This window comes from Filicampus tigris, chromosome 4 (genome assembly GCF_054856515.1).
Source record: "Filicampus tigris isolate MCC_2025a chromosome 4, RoL_Ftig_1.0, whole genome shotgun sequence".
NCBI classification, from domain to species: Eukaryota; Metazoa; Chordata; class Actinopteri; order Syngnathiformes; family Syngnathidae; genus Filicampus; species Filicampus tigris.
The window spans coordinates 22090518-22109667 of NC_141220.1; the positions used below are offsets into that span (position 1 = coordinate 22090518).

The 19150-nt window shown below is 41.8% G+C and overlaps 3 protein-coding genes across 5 annotated transcripts; all 3 read left to right on the top strand.

Annotated features, from left to right (window-relative positions):
* Window positions 1-13: 13 nt before the first annotated feature.
* Window positions 14-8968, top strand: LOC147148956 (cadherin-1). The gene is made up of 15 exons (XM_086029544.1): window positions 14-163; window positions 288-368; window positions 636-725; window positions 791-946; window positions 2118-2259; window positions 2322-2494; window positions 3369-3497; window positions 3572-3754; window positions 4094-4338; window positions 5107-5249; window positions 6087-6311; window positions 6383-6613; window positions 6961-7100; window positions 7771-7914; window positions 8438-8968. Exons 1-15 carry the CDS (start codon window positions 137-139, stop codon window positions 8684-8686), a joined length of 2358 nt encoding a protein of 785 aa, XP_085885670.1. The 5' UTR covers window positions 14-136; the 3' UTR covers window positions 8687-8968.
* A 418-nt stretch (window positions 8969-9386) lies between these two features.
* On the top strand, window positions 9387-14997 carry tmem253 (transmembrane protein 253). Of its 3 annotated transcripts, none has more exons than XM_086027501.1 (7): window positions 9387-9636; window positions 9829-9978; window positions 11212-11326; window positions 11426-11454; window positions 11883-11993; window positions 12111-12263; window positions 12335-14997. In XM_086027501.1, the coding sequence occupies exons 2-7, from the start codon at window positions 9829-9831 to the stop codon at window positions 12386-12388; spliced, it is 612 nt and encodes a 203-aa protein (XP_085883627.1). In that variant the 5' UTR covers window positions 9387-9636; the 3' UTR covers window positions 12389-14997. The 3 variants fall into 3 exon arrangements, with proteins under 3 accessions (XP_085883627.1, XP_085883626.1, XP_085883629.1); XM_086027500.1 differs by having other exon boundaries at window positions 11212-11322; window positions 11398-11454; XM_086027503.1 differs by lacking the exon at window positions 11426-11454 and having other exon boundaries at window positions 11212-11322.
* Window positions 14998-15114: 117 nt separating this feature from the next.
* On the top strand, window positions 15115-16864 carry LOC147148958 (galactose-specific lectin nattectin-like). Its single transcript, XM_086027505.1, has 6 exons — window positions 15115-15462; window positions 15582-15612; window positions 15722-15807; window positions 15965-16096; window positions 16578-16689; window positions 16760-16864. Exons 1-6 carry the CDS (start codon window positions 15373-15375, stop codon window positions 16840-16842), a joined length of 534 nt encoding a protein of 177 aa, XP_085883631.1. The 5' UTR covers window positions 15115-15372; the 3' UTR covers window positions 16843-16864.
* The last annotated feature ends 2286 nt before the right edge of the window (window positions 16865-19150 follow it).

Consider the following 19150-nt stretch of genomic DNA (forward strand, 5'->3'; position numbering starts at 1 on the left):
AAACGTCGGCTGATTCCAATCAGGCAACAGCAACCACTCTTCACTACAGCCAAGAGCACAATTGTGCTTTCCCAACATGAGTCCTGGAAATAATAGCACTATAAGAAAAGGTCCTTAACTAAATCAAGAAGACACCATGGAATTGCTCTTTTTCCTTTGCAAGGTTAGTCTTACCTAACATTTTTATATAGTGTTTCTAAAATATGTCCTTGGGCGTATTCCTCGTGTCTGGAAAGTACAACAGACAAAAACAACTAGACGTCTAAGGTACTGTTGATTGTTTTCAGTTTTTGGCGGCAGGACATTCTTGCTCCAGAAACACAACCGTGGACTCAGGAATGGAATCAAGTGCAACTAAACATGTCGAGGTAAACCACCAAGTAACTGCAATTTTTTTCAACTGGTGTGTTTCTGAGCATGGTGTAACCATTAGGAGAACCAGACGGTTGGTTATCGGTGATCAAACAAGCAGTTTTCAAGTTTTTCCGGGGGTCCCAGCTCAATGGGATTTACTTAGATTGTATTAGGGACACCCTAAAATACTTTTTCACCAAGATTCACATGCTTGAAAGAATTGTTGCTGAGTGCTATGTTGGCATTTTAAACTGATTTATGACATTCCGCATGACTGGCAGAGTTTTAGACGGATGAAACGAGAGTGGGTCATCCCTGACATCAACGTCCCAGAGAATGACAGAGGTCCATTCCCCAAATTCATGATTAAGGTAGAACACGAGGAAGTCGTTTTGGAAAGAACAGCTCGAAAGTCTAACTACATCTTCTCCACTAGATTAAATCAAGCAGCGAGGAAAAGGCGGCCATCACCTACCAGCTGGTAGGCCCTGGGGCTGACCAGGCCCCAGAGGGTGTGTTCACCGTCGATCGGCGCTCTGGTGTTCTGTATGTGACGCAGCCACTGGACAGAGAGAAAATAAGCAGATATGTTGTGAGTGGGAACTTATCTGGAGAAATCCTCTTCAAGCTCTAACTTACTGTAGCTGTTGATAGTGGGCTGCACAGTGATCTAGTGGTTTGCACATCTGCATCGCACTTCTGAGCTTCGGGATTCAGTAGCCGCTCTGGCCTTCCGGTGTGGAGTTTGCATGTTCTGGATTTCTCCCTACAAGCCAAAACCATTCATTTTGGGTTCATCGAAGACTAAATCAGGGGTCTCCAGGTACGGCTCTCATGAGCCCCTATCCAGCCTGTTTTATGTTAGCCTGTTCCAACAAACCTGATTCAAATGATCAGCTCATCGCCAAGCTTTGCACAAGCCTGATAACGATCCTTGTCCTTTCATTCAGGTATGACGAACAGGATAACATTAAAACAGGCTGGTGATGAGCTCACAAGAACCGGACTTGGAGATCCCCTGCTCTAAATTGTCCACAGGTGTTACTGTCAGTGTTAATCAGGGATGCCCAAGTCTGGTTCTTGGGAGCCTGTTTTAGATGCCTCCTTCTTCCAACACACCTGATTCAAATGATCAGTGTCAGGCTTCTGCAAAGCTTGCTGGTGACCTGATCATTTGAATCAGGTGTGTTGGAGGAGGGAGAACTCTAAAACAGGCTGCATACTCTACGCATGCATGCTCTAAGACCGGACTTGGGCACCACTAAGGTAGATGAACTGACCCTACCAACCTTCCAATCCTCTAAAATTGATCCCATTACCCTACCTACTACTTCTTACCTACAAGAGCTGCACAATATATCGCAAAATTGTCGATATTGCGATATTGGCCCATGAAGTACGCTTGCTTATTTTTCTGCATGAAAAAAAAAAATCATGATAATAAAAATGTAATGTCTTTAGTTACATGTTGAATCACACAATAATATCAATATCACTATATTCAACAACCCCAATCACATATCGCACTTTTTCCAATATCGTGCAGCCCTACTACCTACCAACCAAGCTACCAGCAAATCTACATGTCTTCCGACCTACAACACATACCTTCCAAAATCCAACCCTGTATAACTACCTGCCTATAAACTAACCTAACTAACTAAAGTCAGCTGGGATAGGATTAAGGTCGCCCGTTACTCTAATGAGAACAAGCTACAAAAAAATGGAAGAATTTGTCGATGGTCATGTGATGTCAATTTCAGCTCTTGGCCCACGCTACGATCGAAGGTTCCAAGGCTGAAGAGCCGATGGAGCTGGTCATCAATGTGGTGGATCAGAACGACAACGTCCCGGAATGCTCTCAAACCCCTTTTTATGGAAACATCAGCGAAAGTGCTCAAGTTGGTAAGAAAAAGACTCCCCAAAACGATCAAAGTATACAATAGTGTACCAAATCTATTCCGCAGGTGAGTCCTTCATGAGGATAACAGCAGTGGACAAGGATGCTGCCAATACAGACAATGCAGACATTCGATATCGACTTAAGACTCAAATGGCTGACAGGCCCAAAGACGGAATGTTTAGTATCAATCCAGTCAGCGGATTGATCAGCATAATGGCAGAGGGACTTGACAGAGAGGTAAAATACTTGGTGTTATTTCCCTTCCTAAGAGTGACCACTTTATTAGGTACGGCTATAGATGTACTCATGTCATCCGATACAAGAGCTATAACAAAACTATGCCTTTACAAGTGATCTCAATGGAACTCATTTATTCTAGTGTAATGAGGTAATATACAGATGTATTATTATATGATAATATAATATTATTATATATAATATAATATTAGCATACTAGTACTATATCTGGAATGTTGGCAGGTAGATAGGTTCTTAGGCTGGGTATTTGTATGTCAGTGATTGATTGGCTAGTTTGGTAGGTTTCTAGGTAGATAGGTTGGTGGGGTTGGATGTGTTGGGTAGGTAGATCAATGGGTATGTTTAGTGTGGGTTTGATAAGTAGGCAGGAAGGTACTGTATGTTGGTGGGTTTGGTTATGTGAGGTACATTAAGTTCTGTAGATGGGTAGGGTTGGTTGATTGGTTGGTTGGTTGGTTGGACGGAGGGAGGGTCAATTTTGCTGATTAGATAATTTGTTGCAGAGGTAATTACAGTACACACGTACTGTAGGGAAGGTTTTGACAGATATGTACAGTAGGTTGAATATGTCAGTTTTGGTAGTTTGGTAGCACAGGTTAAAACTAAAATGAGGTACAACTAGTCACCCCTTCAAAGCGATGTTCACATGCAACTTCTGAATGTGTTGATGAAGCTCTGAAATTGGGTCTCATTGTATGTGCTTCCTACTAGTCTAGCCATTTAATCCCAGGGATTTATTTTTTTCACATTTTTATTATTTCATATTAAGGTAAATCGCAGTCTGAAAATGTCCGGCAGTGAATGAGTTCAGTGTCTGCTGAGTATGTATATACCGTATAATATTGCATTGTAGACCCAGCCAAACTACGAGCTGATCATAGAGGCTGCAGACATGGCGGGGGAGGGTCTCCGCACCACCTGTACCGCCATTGTCAGCGTGACTGACAGCAATGATCACGCACCGCGATTCACCTTCACATCAGTGAGTGCAACGATATCCACTAAGTCTTACATCCATTGGTTACTGTTTGTTTTGATTTTGTACATTCCTGCAAGATGTCTGTTTCTACACCTGAAAATGAGGTTGGCTGGGAAGTGCTAAAGTTAATGGTGACTGATGAGGACGATTTGGAAATCAACACCAACACCAAGTACACTATCGTCAGAGGCAACCAGAGAGGACACTTCAGCGTCAAAACAGGACACTGGAAAATGGAGGGAATACTCACTACAGCCAAGGTATGAATACAACACTGCTGTCTATTGCTGCAGTTAGCCACATTCATTTCTTAGTATCTATTTACTCAAGGCCAGTTTTATACTCACATTGGCATAATATTTATTAATGTGTATCGTTTCTTTATGCTGACTATTGTTGCTCCTGTTCACATTCACTTAAAATCAATTTATTTGTCTATTTTTTTCAAGCAAGTTAGCATATTGCCCTCTGCATGATGGACTATTGATACATGTACAGTTTTTTGCTCCGTATAATGCAGCTGACTATTGTTGCTGCTGGAATTTCCCCATTACAGGCTAAATAAAGACTCTCTGTCAATACTGTCCATCACTTTCTAGGCTGTGGACTTTGAGCGTGACCCTGTGTTCACCCTGCTGCTGGTTGCGACAAACGACGCTCCCTTCAGTGCGCCTGTGTCCACCTCCTCGTGCACCGTCACAGTTACGGTCTTAGACCAGAACGAACCACCATTCTTTAACCCACCGCTAATCCATCGCATCATCTCAGAGGAGCCGCCACTGGGGAGTCACGTGGCAGACCTCAGAGCCAAGGACCCAGATACTTCAAGGCACCAACGTGTCAGGTGATGTTAACTTACATATCTACCTTCCAACCAACCAAAACAGACCCTACCTACCCAACTAACAAAACTGGCCGTACCAACCTACCTGCAGAAACAGACCCTACCAACCTACCCATCTACAGTGCATCTGCAAAGTATTGACAGTGCTTCAATTTTTTCCACATTTTATGTTGCAACCTTTGAGCTTTGAGCTTGAGCTCAAAATTGAGCTCAGGCGTATCATGTTTCCACTGATCACTGTGAGGTTCGTACAGCTTAATTGGAGTTCACCTGTGGTAAAGTTGTTTGGACATGATTTGGAAAGGCACACACCTGTCCCAAGGTAAGGTCCCACAGATGAGACCTGTCAGAGCAAAAAACCAAGCATGAAGTCAAAGGAATTGCCTGTAGACCTCTGAAACCGGATTGTCTCGAGGCACAAATCTGGGGAAGGGTAGCCGATAGAATAAAATCTGCTGCTTTGAAGGCTCCAATGAGCAGACTAGCCTCCTTTATCCATAAATAGACAGAAGAAGGAAGACATTTCTAACCAACAGGACTCTTCCTTGAGCTGGCTGCCCATCTATCACCAAGACTGGAATCTGATCGACCATCCTCGGCGGGATGTGAAAATAGCTGTGCGCCAATGCCCCAGAACAGACCCTCCCAATCTACAGTACCTACCTAACACTGACCCAACAAACTGATCCTCCCTACCTGGTTACCTAGCAAAATGTACAAGTGGGCAGACATGTGTGCTAATTAAGCCATTGTTGTCTTTGCTTTTAGATACAAACTACACAGTGACCCTGCCAGGTGGTTGGCTATTGATAAGGATACAGGATCCATCGCAGTGAAAGGCAACATGGACAGAGAGTCTCCGTATGTTAAAGACAACAAGTACACCGTGCTGGTGTTGGCATATGACAATGGTAATCGTCTTGCTTTCATTCTCACAGCCTTTGTGTGATTTTGAAATATCCCATACCACATGGACACGGGGACTGAGGTCAAATGGAAAAAGAATCATTTTCCCTTTCAGCTTTTCTTTACCAGTCATAGTGATCAATTCTAATATGAGTCGGCTTCAAGATCAACCGCATAGTGTTTATTTTCAATAAAAGGAACCTGTTTATTTTCAATAATAAAAAGTCATACCTACCTACCGACTGACTGACAAATCGGCCTGCCGGCCGACCGACCAGCCATCATACATACATACATACCTGCCAACCAACCAAAACTCACCCTACTAACCCGTCACACCTCTTACCAACCCACCGAAGCAACCCTACCAACCAATCAACCTACCCAAACCGACTCCAACTGAACTGCTTACCAACCAACCTACATACACTCCAAAACCAATCATACCTACCAACCAAAAATTAATCTACCAACCAACCGACCAACTCTCCCAACATCTTACCAACACTAAACAGTCGCAAAGGAATTTGCCAGATGTTCGCTAACAGTTTAATGGTCGCAAACAGTTTTGCTTGTTTAAAATTTCCTTTCAAGAACAATTCTTTGACACCATTAAAACTATTGGCAAAGGTCTGTCAGACGTCTTTGCGACCGTTTGCGACCTTGAATGAACCCTGCCGAAAAATCAACAATCACTATGTTCGCAAAAAAATCACAAACCAGTGTGTACACCACTTCTCGCCCAAAGTCATCTGGGACAAACTCCATCACACCCGCAACCTTAAGGAATTGCTTTCAGAAGTCTTTTGATTTTGAACTAATCCGAGTATTCATGTCTATAGACGCCGTACCAGCTACTGGGACAGGCACTCTAGTCGTGAGCTTACTAGACGTGAATGACCACCTCCCGGTGATCAAAGAGAGGGAGGTCAGGATATGTAACAAGCAACCTTCCCCCACGGTTCTGAACCTAGAGGACCCGGATGGACCGGGCCATGCTGGACCCTTCACCGTAGAGCTTCAAGGGCGGCATCGCATAGACTGGACTGTTGGCATCAACTCCACAAGTACCGCATTTCACACTACCTCAACATCTCACACAATAATCGGGAGCCAGCTCATCATTGTGCTCTCCCAGGCCATGTGGCCATGCTGTCTCCCAGACGGGTGTTGTCTCCTGGAGACTATCAGGTGGTGATTCGTGTCTATGATGTGGACATGCTCTACCAGGACAGTTCTGTCCATGTAGAGGTTTGCCAATGCCAGGGAGACATCATCCGCTGCTTTGTGCCACAAGAAGCTCCTCGAGTACCAAAGCGCCGCCTTTCTCTGGCCACATCTATTCTGGGAGCAGTGCTTGGCCTGTTGAGTATGTGAACATCCTTTTTCATTGCTCTTATCAAAACTAGTCACTACCGCCGACCTCAATTCATAGACTAACCATTTATAATGTGTGTTTATAATCTAAAAAGATTATAAGAAAGAAAAAGAAGGCACGTGCCACTTTATCCGATGTAAAATTGAAAGTAAAACATCTTTACCATTATGTAATTATAATACCTTGTACGAATATGTGATATATACTGTACGTATATACATATATATGTATACCCACAAATAATGTATATACACACACACATAGCCGAATATACTGTAGATATACTGTAAGATGCAATTTTGCTTCGCTTATGTCATTTTTTTTGTCATTACGCACAGTTCTGCTGCTGTTACTGCTGCTCTTGCTGAGGAGGAGGAGAGGCAGGCGTGCCAAAGATGTTCATGTTCCTCTGCGTGAAGACGTGCCGAGGGATAACATCTTCTACTATGATGACGAGGGAGGGGGTGAAGACGACCGGGTGCGGACACTTTATTAGATACGCTAATGACACCTGACAAATGAATCCGTTTCGGGGGTTCTCCGCTTGCCTGAAAACTAAGCATTTTTTGCCAAATCAACACCTTTAAAACTGATTCAACAGTGTCACCTGCAAAGTTAGAAACAATAAGCCCCTCACATTAGTTTCTCCGATCGACACAAAATTGAGTGGACATGCCTATAATGACAGGACACGTGAAAAAGTCTCCATGGCCGAAACTGAACAGGAAGTCAGCCATTTTGGGTGAATTCCAGTGCTTGTGCTTTGACAAATTCCTACAAGTGAATTCACCCAAATGAATCCAAATTGGGAGCAGATATACTGCACAGATGTGCCTTGCAGAATTACAAAGTTTTGTGGATGGTATGGGGGAGCATAGATTTTTGTTGATTGTTTCAAGGATTTTCGAATTTGGGAAGAATTAGCCCCTGACTCTAGTTTCTAGAGATCAACACTAACTTGGGTGGACATGTCTGATTTGAACAGGAAGTTGGCAAGGTACACTAAATATGGTTTGAAGGAGTCATTTTGGGCAAATTTCGTGACAAACTCTTAAGAAAGTAGCAGAGCCCGACGTCAAAGTTTGATGATCTTTGTGGATTGTGAGATTGATCACAGTGAAAAGCTTTATTTATATTTGTTTTTGCAGGAGTATGACTTGGGCCAACTGCACAGGGGACTGGACCAGCGTCCTGAGGTCTTCTATGCCGATGTCCTTCCAAGTGTCCACAATCACCCCGGCTACCGCTTAGACTCACAAGCCACTGAAGATGCCAACAAATTAATTGAAGAAGTGAGTGAAAATGATACAGGCACGGGGCTCTATTTTCATTCCCAGTGCAAGTCTAATTGTGCGGATGAATGGAGTTTTCTTCCTTTTGGTATTTTCATAGACACATGCCATTAGAAACGGGCATTTTCGCCGTTGTGGGCGTGAACACAGCTGACTAGCTTTCCGGTCAATGGAAGTGGTCTTCTCATTCCTTTTAAATTTGGCATTAGCGTGCCAGATGCACAGTCTTTTGACGTTGCTGGAACAGAAATAGACACACTGGAGTTCATGCAGAAAATGAAGCATGCAAAGTATGAATGAACTCCAAATACACGGATGGCTAGGGGGATCAGAGATCACAGGTGTGTAAAAAAAAATGCCCTCACTCTGCCGGAACACCCAGCATGGTGCAGGCAATCTTGCGAAACGAGGTTTGCACTGGCATGAAAATCAAGACGTGACAATTATTACGCCAGAGTGCATGTGCACTGTCTATGAAATTAGAGCCCATGATGTTTATCTTGAGCTTAATTCCTGTCTCCAGAAGTTGTGTGCTGCAGCTATAGACTCCATGGCGCCACCCTACGACTCGCTCCTAGTGTTCAACTATGAGGGGCTCGGCTCTGTGACGACTTCGCTCAGCTCCATCCGTTCCGATGACTCGGACCAGGAGCAGGACTTTGATGTGTTGCGTCTGTGGGGACCACGCTTTCACAGGCTGGCTGACATGTACTCAAGCAGAGAGGACGATGATGACTCGCAAACAGTGCCGGGAATAACAGAGTGGGTCTGAGAGCGCCGAAGTGTTGCAATTCTGTGAAAGTAACAATCACCGTAATGCTTACCGGTAATTTGAAGTCTAAATTGTTGTATTTTTGCACGGCTTTTGTGCAATAAAAATAATTGCTGTTGTCAATTTTTTAAATGAGCATGTAAGGGAATACATAAAGCCATCTCTGATTCAAATTTGCTGGTCACCAGTGTAATAAGTGGCATTCCTCAAGGTAGAATTCTCAGTTCTTTTTGTTTTTTTTTCCTTTAAAGAAATATATAAATAAATTCTATCATAAATCTACTCGTGCTTGTATATGATTTGTTGAAAGTTGTTTCTTGTATTTATTATTGTTAATATTGACCTTATTACGAAAATAAAACAATGTAACTAATTGGAAGTGTAAATGGATGTATTTTTGCAGGCTTGCTACACGAGAAGAGTCATTCAAGGAAAATGGGAAGAAAGTCACTTTTGTGGACATACTAGCAGTGGTGTCACTCAAATCCAAATGGAGGTTAACCAACCACTGTATAAACTAAAACAAAAAAAACCTACTCAGCCTTTAAAAAAATGTATTGGCGAGAAATCTGCAGCACTTAGGCAAAAGTCTCATAAAATACACTGAAGTCGGATAGTGCTTGTTTCTCTGTTGCAAGCATATAGGAAACTTAACCAATAACCAGTGTAATGAAAATAGCAAAATAAGATTAAATTACTCAACATTTTGAAGCCTATTTTTCTAGGCTGAGGTTTTTGTCTTGAAAAAGAAATAGACTGTAAAGTGAAAATAAACAACAGTGGAATCATTTCCTCTTTGGTGGACTTTAGCCTTACTTACAATCAACCTGCCGAAAAGTGAACTTTGAACTTGGATCTGCCTCACAGTCTTCAGTTTAAAGCCTTTATGTTGTCACGAATGAGCGCGGAGGAACCAAGTGACACTTCACTCCTCACAACCGTCGTTGAAGGTATGCATTCAGCAGTATGAAAATCTATCTTGGTCTCCGAGTGGCAGACCGTGAGTGCATGACTACCGCTGACCTAACCTCAAAACGATGACAAAAACGTTTGCATGATTCACTTTTTTGCCACCTGGAAGTCATGTTGAAAAGGTTAATAGAGTGCAGACATGGTCTTCATGTTTTTGATGTGCATAACAGATGAGTGAGAACATGTTCCAAGAGGGTCTGTACCAGGTGTACTTCAAAGAGCGCCCACAGACGAGGCCCGCCGAGCAGGAGGACCTGCACCATGCCAGGATTCATCGCTGGTTCTCTTCGGTGGTCAACACCAGGCTGCTGGTCAGCGGGGTGAGTCGCTCGTGATTTGTTGTGCAATAGCGGTCCCCAACCTTTATTGTGCCGCTAAGCAGTTTCACGTCAAGCAATATTCTGACAGACCGACATGGAAACAAATGAAAACGAATACAGCGGCGCCATCGATATACGACGGGTTTCATAACTTTCATGAAAATATTCTCTGAAGTCAAAACACTCACATTGCAAATCATCTTTCCCCGTTGAAATGAATGGAAATTTTTGTGTATGTTTTTCAGTAAGGAAAAATGGCACTTGTTAATATTGCACTTTATAAAAAGAGAGTAGCAATATAAAGAAATACTGTAAGTGACTTTTTCGTATAGGATAAAAAAATATATGCCTGTGAGTATTGTTTTCAAATAATCATTTCTTCATGAGTTGTATAACCTTGACGATCAATGCTAATGCTAATTGTTTGCCATTATATTAAGGTAAGGGAGCCAGTCTTAAAGATGAAATCATCCCAAACTCATTTTTTTCAAGAATAGGTTCCCAGCATCCCCACTAGTTGAAGCACAGCATTCTGATTAATATTGCGTTCATGAAATATGAGTTAAGCAGCAAAATCCACCTGTTTTTGGCTTCAGAAAACAGGTCAGCCGTGATTAGTTGTTACCTGAGCATTTGTTATGTCATTTTCTGTTGACAGAAGTGACAAAATGGCCGCCCCCAGAAATGGCGAAAAACGGATGGATTAACTCTTATTCCACAAACTCAATATTTATCAGAATGCCTCGTTTCAACTAGTGGGCTTGCATAGAACATATTCTTGAAAAAAATATGTTTGGGTTGACTTCCAATTTATGGCAAAGTTTTGGTGGTGGTTTTAAATATACTGTATAATGTTTTTTTTTTAATGTTTACTTTGGCAGTAAACGCCAACAGAGAGTGGCAATAAACAACTCAAAGCCACTGTTTTGATAAATTCTCAACTATTTGCCAAAGTGTTGCTTTTTGTGAAATGAGTTGAATTGAACTGATTGGAACTGTAATAATTCAGCCCATCACCACTGTTTTTTTTTGTTGTTTTTTTTTTTTTTTTTGCTGTATCACGTGACCAAAACGAACGGTATGGCTTGTTTCCAGAGGCTCAGGCAGATGCACCGCATTCCCAAAATGCAACTTTTTGTTCAGTCTCGCCATACAGCCTGCTACCAAATGCCCAATGGAGCTGTATGGACCGCTGTTGTACAAGATGAAACATGACGGTGTGTTTCAACTCAGGTGGTGCAGTTCTCGAGCGGAGTAGGCTGCGTGCTGACCGCCCTGTGCCACGCATGCGTGAGCTACGACTGCTCCGTCGCCATGACGACGCCGGTGTGGTCCAGCCTCCTAGTGAGTCAGTGTCACATCCATCGCGTTAACTGTGTGGCATGAGTGGACAAACTAGTTTTGTTGCTGTTGCTACAGTTTATAGCTGCTGCATGTGTGACAGTAGAAGTCCGGAGGAAGGCCAGTAAACTCAAGGCAAGTGTTGAATTAATACAATACTACTGTACTTGTATTATATGTTAAATACAGTGCTACATTGATTTATGAGTTTCATTTATTCTGTGACCAAGAATGTAACGCAATTCACTCATACATCATGTAAATTGAAATGGCTCCCAAAAAACACCCTTTTTGTTATAGTCAACAAAAATAGCACTGTATTGTATGAAAACGTAATAAAAGAGAATTTAAAGTATTCATATGTTTTTATAAAGTGTAATTATTACCTATGTGTTCGTGTGTTGGATGTGTACATTTAAGAGGTGTGTTTCAGTTAGTGCAGTTATTCTTGAAAAAAAAAGGGTTTGGGTTGACTTCCGTTTAACAAAAATGTTTTTTTTTTCATTTTTAGTTTTAGTTATTTTATTTGTTTTCGTTAACTATAATAACCTTTCTCTATACAGATCACTATCCTTATGGGTGTTCACCTCCTCAGCCTGTTGATTGGTTTCTCCCTGCTGTTAGTCTACTGCCTCTCGTCTCAGCGGCCACTCACACTCAATACAAGAAAACAGGCGAGTCAATTGATGTCTTTAGCTATTTCAGTATAATGTCATATACCATCCACCCATGCTTTATTCTAACAGTCGACAAACTGTATGCGTGAGTCAGCGCTGATTTCCTCTTCACAGCTTGTCGGCTCGTACGTGGCTAAGGGCAGCACCGTAGCGTTCACTTTGCTGTGTCTGCTACTGTCCCTCTATATCGTCTTATTGTCGTGGAGAGGCCTCCGGCGCTACGGGAGTGCTAAAGTCCACGTTCGTGGGTATGACCGTGTCACGCAGGTGAGCTGCTTGCTTGTGTCACTTACAGTCCAAGCAAAACATAACTCACTCTTGTCTACTGTCTGTAACAGGAGCCAGACGATGACACTGGGCCTTCAATCATGGAGCACGTGGACTCAGTGTGACTACCTATCTATCTATCTTTCTATCTGTCTATCTATCTATCTATCTATCTATCTATCTATCTATCTATCTATCTATCTATCTATCTATCTATCTATCTATCTATCTATCTATCTATCTATCTATCTATCTATCTATCTATCTATCTATCTATCTATCTATCTATCTATCCATCCATCCATCCATCCATCCATCCATCCATCCATCCATCCATCCATCCATCCATCCATCCATCCATCCATCCATCCATCCATCCATCCATCTTATTTTTGTCCATTCCATGTTTTTCAGGAAACAAAATAGCACTTTAGAATATTGTACTTAAAACAATAGAGTGAATTTCATAATTAAATAGAATTTAAAAAATGTGTTCATCCCAGTTTCATGCAATTAAATTCCTTGTGATGCCCCTTTAGGTGTGCTCTCCTTGGCCAGTGGGCGGCAGTATAATACAGTCATGCAGACACAAATCGTCGCTGTCCTGTGAAAAAACACTTATCTCGAATTTTGGAAACTTTTTTAATTTTCACTTTAACGCGATGTCTGTAACGCGGAAACATGATTCATATAAAAATAAGAAAGTGGGGGAAAAAATGGAGATGAGTGTTTTTCACATGACAGCGACGAAATGATCAAATACATTCCTTCAGGGAGCGCATAAGTAAACGAGTCGGTCGTGTCCATTATTTAATTATGAGGGCCTGATTTAAACATAATATGGCAAGGCGTATTTTTAAACCAGTCAGGCCCTGTATTTTAACCCCTCCAACCCTCCCAAAAGTGGATTGCAAGTTGTAAGACCTCCACTGTAAGACGTGAGCAGCTTGGGTGTCGCACCTGTAGGCAAAGCTCCTGCTGGTCTTAAGGGGCATTGAGGCGCACAGTAGAAGCTGACATTTTTTCGGGAGTCCTGCGGGTCCCGTGGGATGGGAGTCAACTTTCACTTTAATGACGGGATTGGGACCAAGACCACCATACACACACGCATACACACGCATACACAGGGAAGGGAGTGGGCGGGGCTCAAGGAGCAGAATCGGGTAACCTGACACCTGAACTGGATGTAATTGCTATGATGAATGCAGAAGAGACTTGTCACATTTTACCATCATGCAATTTATGTCAAAATCGTCGCATTGTTGTAACTTCCACCCGGGGGTTCCATCAGTATGCGTGTCTTATTTTAGCACAAAGTCAAACTGACAAACGACATTAAAAATATTATCTTATGAAAAAAAAACCCCATTGTATTAAATATATTTAACAAGCAAAAACAAATGACAAAATTACAATAAATGAAAAGATGTGACAGATTACAGATACAGAATTGAAGAAATCTCTTCAGTGATGTTCATTGCAACTCCTGATTATTATTATGTATTATTTTTTCAGGAATTCAAAATTATGCAGCTCATCAGCAAGCTTTTCAAAAGCCTGATCATTTGAAACATGTAAAACAGGCTGGATAGGGTCTTTTGCGCTGTTACATTGTACTCGATGACTCACCCAACATCATAAACACTCTATAGGCTCCAAAGGATGGAATGCTATTATGCTACCTATTACAGTAAAGATACTTATGTTGTTCGGTTCCTGTTCATCTGTTCCAGTTGAATTATAGTCTGTCATTTTTTGTGTGATTGGTGCTCCTATTGTTCAGTTTGACTCTTCAGTTTCGCTCACTTGCACAGCAACATTATCTCCATAGCATGCAAATGCTCACTCTTCTCTTTTTCCCAGGCAGACAGTAATAGAACCAAGCTTTTATGCATGCAATAAAAAATGTCTTGGCGGTGGTTACACTGTCAGGTTCATCTGTCTTTTTATTTTATTTTTTTAATACATCCAACCATCCATTATCTATACCGCTTATCTTCACAAGGGTCGCAGGAGTACTGGAGCCTATCCCAGCTGTCTTCGGGGGACACCCCGAATTGGTTGCCAGCCAATCGCAGGGCACACAGAGACAAACATCTGCACTCACAATCGCACCGAGGGGCAATTTAGAGTGTCCAACCAACTTACCATGCATGTTTTTAGAATGTGGGAGGAAACCGGAGTACCCGGATAAAACCCACGCAGGCACGGGGGGAAACTCCTGACAAACCAGTCTGAATACATTGCAAGTTGTGTAATTACCGAAGAAAAGGGAACTAATAAAATGTTCTTCATTGTGATATTTCATTGTGATTTCAATCCCAAATGGTCGGTCAAAACATGGGATTTATAGTGACAAAACTAATGAGAAAAAAAAAACTAACTAAAATTGGTAAAAAAAAAAAAAAATGTTAGTAAAACTAAAAACAAAAATGCTTTAAAGTGGAAGTCAACTCAAACATTTTTTTTTTTTCAAGAATATGTTCTATGAAAGCCCACCAGTTGAAACACGGTATTCTGATTAATTTTGCGTTTGTGGAATATAAATTAATCAGCAAAATGCACACGTTTTTATCCATCTCTGGGGGGCAGCCATTATGTCACTTCTGTCGACTGAAAATGACATCACAACTGCTCACAACGACCAATCACGGATGACCTGTTTTCTGAATCAAACCATCCAGAGTGTGTATCCGTGGGAGCAACAGTTTTTATTAAAATCGTTCAAAACGCATTCAAGACTGAAGTGTGTTTCACCTCAAGCCACTGTACCATCAAGCAGCGTGTCAGGCAGGTACCAAACCCGCCCTCTTTCTCTCAGAAGCGACAAGGCTGCTTGGAGTCACTACACTCCCCTTACTGTAAAATGCGTTATTTGACATTGACTAACTACACATTCAACATTCCAAGACCGTCAACTGAGCGTATATAAAGCTGCTCGTCGTCTTTCTCCGCGTCAAGCATCTCGACTGAAAAGGTAAGGTCACGCAATTTTCCATCCTGATTTTGAAACTAGATTCCATGTGACTTTTTCCACCCTTAACTCCCCTTTTTTTTTTTTTTGACATGGTGAGATTAAACGCAGTGCTGATATTTATTTTGTCCAAATATGAAGTCTTTTTCTATCATTGCACAGATGGCGGCAGTTCTTCGCTCGTTGTTCCTCCTTTGCGGGATCACTGGACTGCTGACTGGAGTCGTAAGTCATCATCTCACACGCTGACTGAAATAAAGGTTCACGGTGACGTTTGAACTGATTGGCGTCGACGTCATTGTTCTGCAGTCTGATTTGAACAGTGTGATCCTCTTTCCTTCCAGGGGTCTTTCACTATGAGTCATATGCGACGAGGTTGGTAGCTACAGTGAGACTCAACGGTTCTTTTTCAAATGAACAATTCCTTCATTGACATCAGATTGACATGTATGGTTTTCTTCTGAAAACAACAATTTTCTTGCAGTCAATAACTGTCCTCCAGGCTGGACTCAGTTGAACTGTAACTGCTACATCTACCAAAATGATGACAGGACCTTTGCAGATGCAGAGGTCAGGAAAATAATAGTTGTGATGTAGTTCCCAAATAGTCTACTGCCATCACAATCTGTGATCCATCTGTCCTGGTGACTTTGGTCCGGGCTTCAAAATAACTTAATCCGGCAAATCTCAATAAGTGAAATCAACTTTTACTCTCTGTCCCCATCAGGCCGTCTGCAACATTATCGGTGGGAATCTTGCCTCCATCCACAACGCCTTGGAAAATGCAGCTGTTCAGGAACTTATTACAGCGGGTGGAAATGATGACGCAGCCTGGATTGGATTCAGCGATGCAGTCCAGGTGAACCATTGACCAGTACAAATGTTTGGACTCCATCCTGTCACTTTGTGTTCGGTAGCTGTATTTTTGCCACAGAGATAAGCAATGCGTCCCCCAGACTCAATCTTGTCACCAGTTTAAAGGAAGGAAGTGTAGAGTTGAGGCTGTTCCCAATTTGCAGGGACAACACAATGGAACACATCGTCTACTTAGGTTGACATTTATCAAATATACATAGGGAGGACTTCAGCTCAACTTTGAGAATAAATCCACTCTTTAAGGATACATTTTTTTTAACACTCAATCACCTGATCGCGCCCTCTACACTCCTTCCTCAATATCTAGTTTGACGCCAATCAGCAGTTTCACGATGATCACGTATGATTCAAATTGATTAAAACACAATCAAGATCGATTATGTTGTGACTAACAAACAGCAGATGCAAATCCAAGCAGTCGTTACCTTTACATTTGACTCATTCAAACGTTATTTGTCTTCCAGAATAATACCTTCATATGGACTGATGGCACAGATAATGATTTTTTGAGATTTGATACAACAAATTCAGAGCCTGATCCCTCTACTGGTGAATGCGTAACGATGGCTCAGGATGGTAAGTAAAATCAGTGATCAGTTCGCTAAACCCATAATGCTGTTATACTTAAACATTTATTTTTTCCAAGATGGATTATGGCAAACTGCCGACTGCATGGACGAGGAACCATACATTTGCATCAGAGAAGTGAGCGCTCCCTACCATTATTAATCGGTCTTGTTCTCATCTAGTCCGCAATCGTGGTGACTTAGTTTAAAAAAAAAGAAAAGAAAAAAATGCTTTTTCTCTTTGATTTTCCTTTTGTGTTGTCTACAAATATAGGTTCAATTAATGAATTCATTCACTTACTGAGACAATGTCAACCTTTGGAGAGGTCTTTTTATATTGGGATGTATTTTCGTATCTTCTTTTCTTCATCTTCAACGGTTAATTATTATTGACAACACATTTGTTATCTCAAAGACTGTCTGTGACAAATAAAGGAATCTATCTGCATCAAAATATACACGTTTTTATTTTTTTAAACATGCTCCACGACCATTTCAAACTTGCAAAGCTTTACACTTAAAAATGAAATATCATTGCACTGAAGATGTAACAACAATGAATGGTCATCGATGACCAAAATGTAAACTATTTCCACGTTTGATAAATGATTTTCGCCAAGAATGTATCCATTCCAAATAACAAAAATACGGAATTTGCAGAAAGACTGACACCAGTAGATGGTAACATTGCAGCGCTTTGGATTTGAGACAACAGTCTAATGCTAGGTTTACACCTCAGGCAAATGTGATCCAATAGCAATGCTTTTCTTCCTTCTTTATTTTTTTTATATGATGTTTAATTACTTTACTTTGATTTCATTTGACATTTTCAGAAATTACTTCACACTTGATCGTTAAACCCTCCCTTAAATGCTCTCATGAGTTAAAAAAAGAATCACCCTTAAAAACACTGCATACTTGACACAGAGGCAATCAATAGACAGCAAAGTGGAATGACTACATTCAAGTCAATTATTGAGCACCACAACTCCAAACAGTTCAAACCACTCTAAAACACTACTGGGGGAGAGACATAGGGCCGCTGTGGTGGTACAACAGGTTAAATATTTCAAATACATAACATTCACAACAGACATCGCCCCTTAAGGGGCCGTCCTCCGTCCACGACCTGGGTACATTTCCGTCCTCGTCCCTCCATCCTTATTTATAAAAACTATTGTCCTCCGCCCCCATCCATCCTCGTCATTTTAAGCGGTTCCGTCCGTACGTCCGCCCCTCTCGCCCGCCACGACCCACCGCCAAAAAAAAAAGCGGCCGTGCCTGACGCTGCACGAGAGATGTGAGAGAGGTCTCTGGACGGATGGGCGGAGACGCCCGGTCCAGAGAGTGCTTCTTTTGGTCAGCCCTTCGGGTTGCCGATTGGCTCGCAGGTTTCCCCTCCTGCTGTTTCGGTGCAGCTACACGTGTTCATAAATCCGTTGAGGGTGTTTCTGACGGCGCCATTCAATTGAAGTCACACGTCACACACAGCGTCCTGTACACTTGGCGGGTATTGTGTGGAGAGTGCAAAATTAAAGTAAACATTATCGTTGTGGTTTGTGGACACCCCGAGCTATATGACACGGCTATCTTATAGTACCGGGACAAGAAAAAGAGAGACCAGGTTTGGAGAACCGTGAGCGAGGAGCTTGCTATACCTGGTGTGTTTTTACTTTCAGTTTTTTTTTTTTTTTTTTTTTTACAGCTGTTGAACTTTTACCAAGATGGCCGTATTTTTTTGCATTAGCTTTAGCACAACTAAAGCTACGTACTCCTCCAGCAGCGGACAGTCAAGTGACATGCTGGTGTCACTCACCGGTGTGCTTGCACTACTGGGTCTAATAACTTGTTGTACTAGTAGAACTCACGCTGTATCTCCTGTTGAAAAATCTCCTGAGCAGTTGGATAACTAGTGTTGCGTTTGAAGTGTTTGGAGGCAATTTTTGTCGTTTGCCCATTTCGCCGAGTAGGTAGAGATTAACTTTGGCCGCCTCGCGACCACGTCACACGCATGAGGGACGATCAGTGGGCAGGACTAAAATCTACCTCCGCCCTTGCTTAGTCAGTCCCTTTTTTAAAACTTGTCGCTCCCCGTCCTCTGTCCCAAAATATTATTCTTAGACAATTTTATGATTAAAAAAGTAAATCAAATTATTTAATTTTTATATTTTTAAATGATTTCTTTTCCATGTTTTTGTCACCACTAAATAGTGGTTCATTTTGTGCAAAATAAAGCACTGCAAAAAGAGTCACCACTTCCCACACAAGAAGAAATACCCAACTGATGACATCATCTTTCCGAGACACTGTGGACGGCTCTTTTAAACACAGGATTTCACTATAAAGCAAGATCATACAAATATACACACAACGACTCACACAAAACATACTCTCACACATGTGTTTAAAAAAATATTCAAGCAGGCTACTTTCTCACGCCATGTGTGTCTAACACTTTCCAGCTGTTGGCG

Bases quoted from the DNA above. Each gene is read 5' to 3' on its own strand.
- LOC147148956 (XM_086029544.1), top strand. From the start codon at position 137: ATGGAATTGCTCTTTTTCCTTTGCAAG. The intron at 3,498-3,571 runs GTGAGTGCAACG...CATTCCTGCAAG, and splicing joins CGCGATTCACCTTCACATCA to ATGTCTGTTTCTACACCTGA. The intron at 5,250-6,086 runs GTAATCGTCTTG...TCATGTCTATAG, and splicing joins GGTGTTGGCATATGACAATG to ACGCCGTACCAGCTACTGGG.
- tmem253 (XM_086027500.1), top strand. From the start codon at position 9,829: ATGAGTGAGAACATGTTCCAAGAGGGTCTGTACCAGGTGTACTTCAAA. The intron at 11,323-11,397 runs GTGAGTCAGTGT...CTGTTGCTACAG, and splicing joins CGGTGTGGTCCAGCCTCCTA to TTTATAGCTGCTGCATGTGT. The intron at 11,994-12,110 runs GCGAGTCAATTG...TCCTCTTCACAG, and splicing joins CACTCAATACAAGAAAACAG to CTTGTCGGCTCGTACGTGGC.
- LOC147148958 (XM_086027505.1), top strand. From the start codon at position 15,373: ATGAAGTCTTTTTCTATCATTGCACAGATGGCGGCAGTTCTTCGCTCG. The intron at 15,808-15,964 runs GTCAGGAAAATA...TGTCCCCATCAG, and splicing joins GGACCTTTGCAGATGCAGAG to GCCGTCTGCAACATTATCGG. The intron at 16,690-16,759 runs GTAAGTAAAATC...ATTTTTTCCAAG, and splicing joins CGTAACGATGGCTCAGGATG to ATGGATTATGGCAAACTGCC.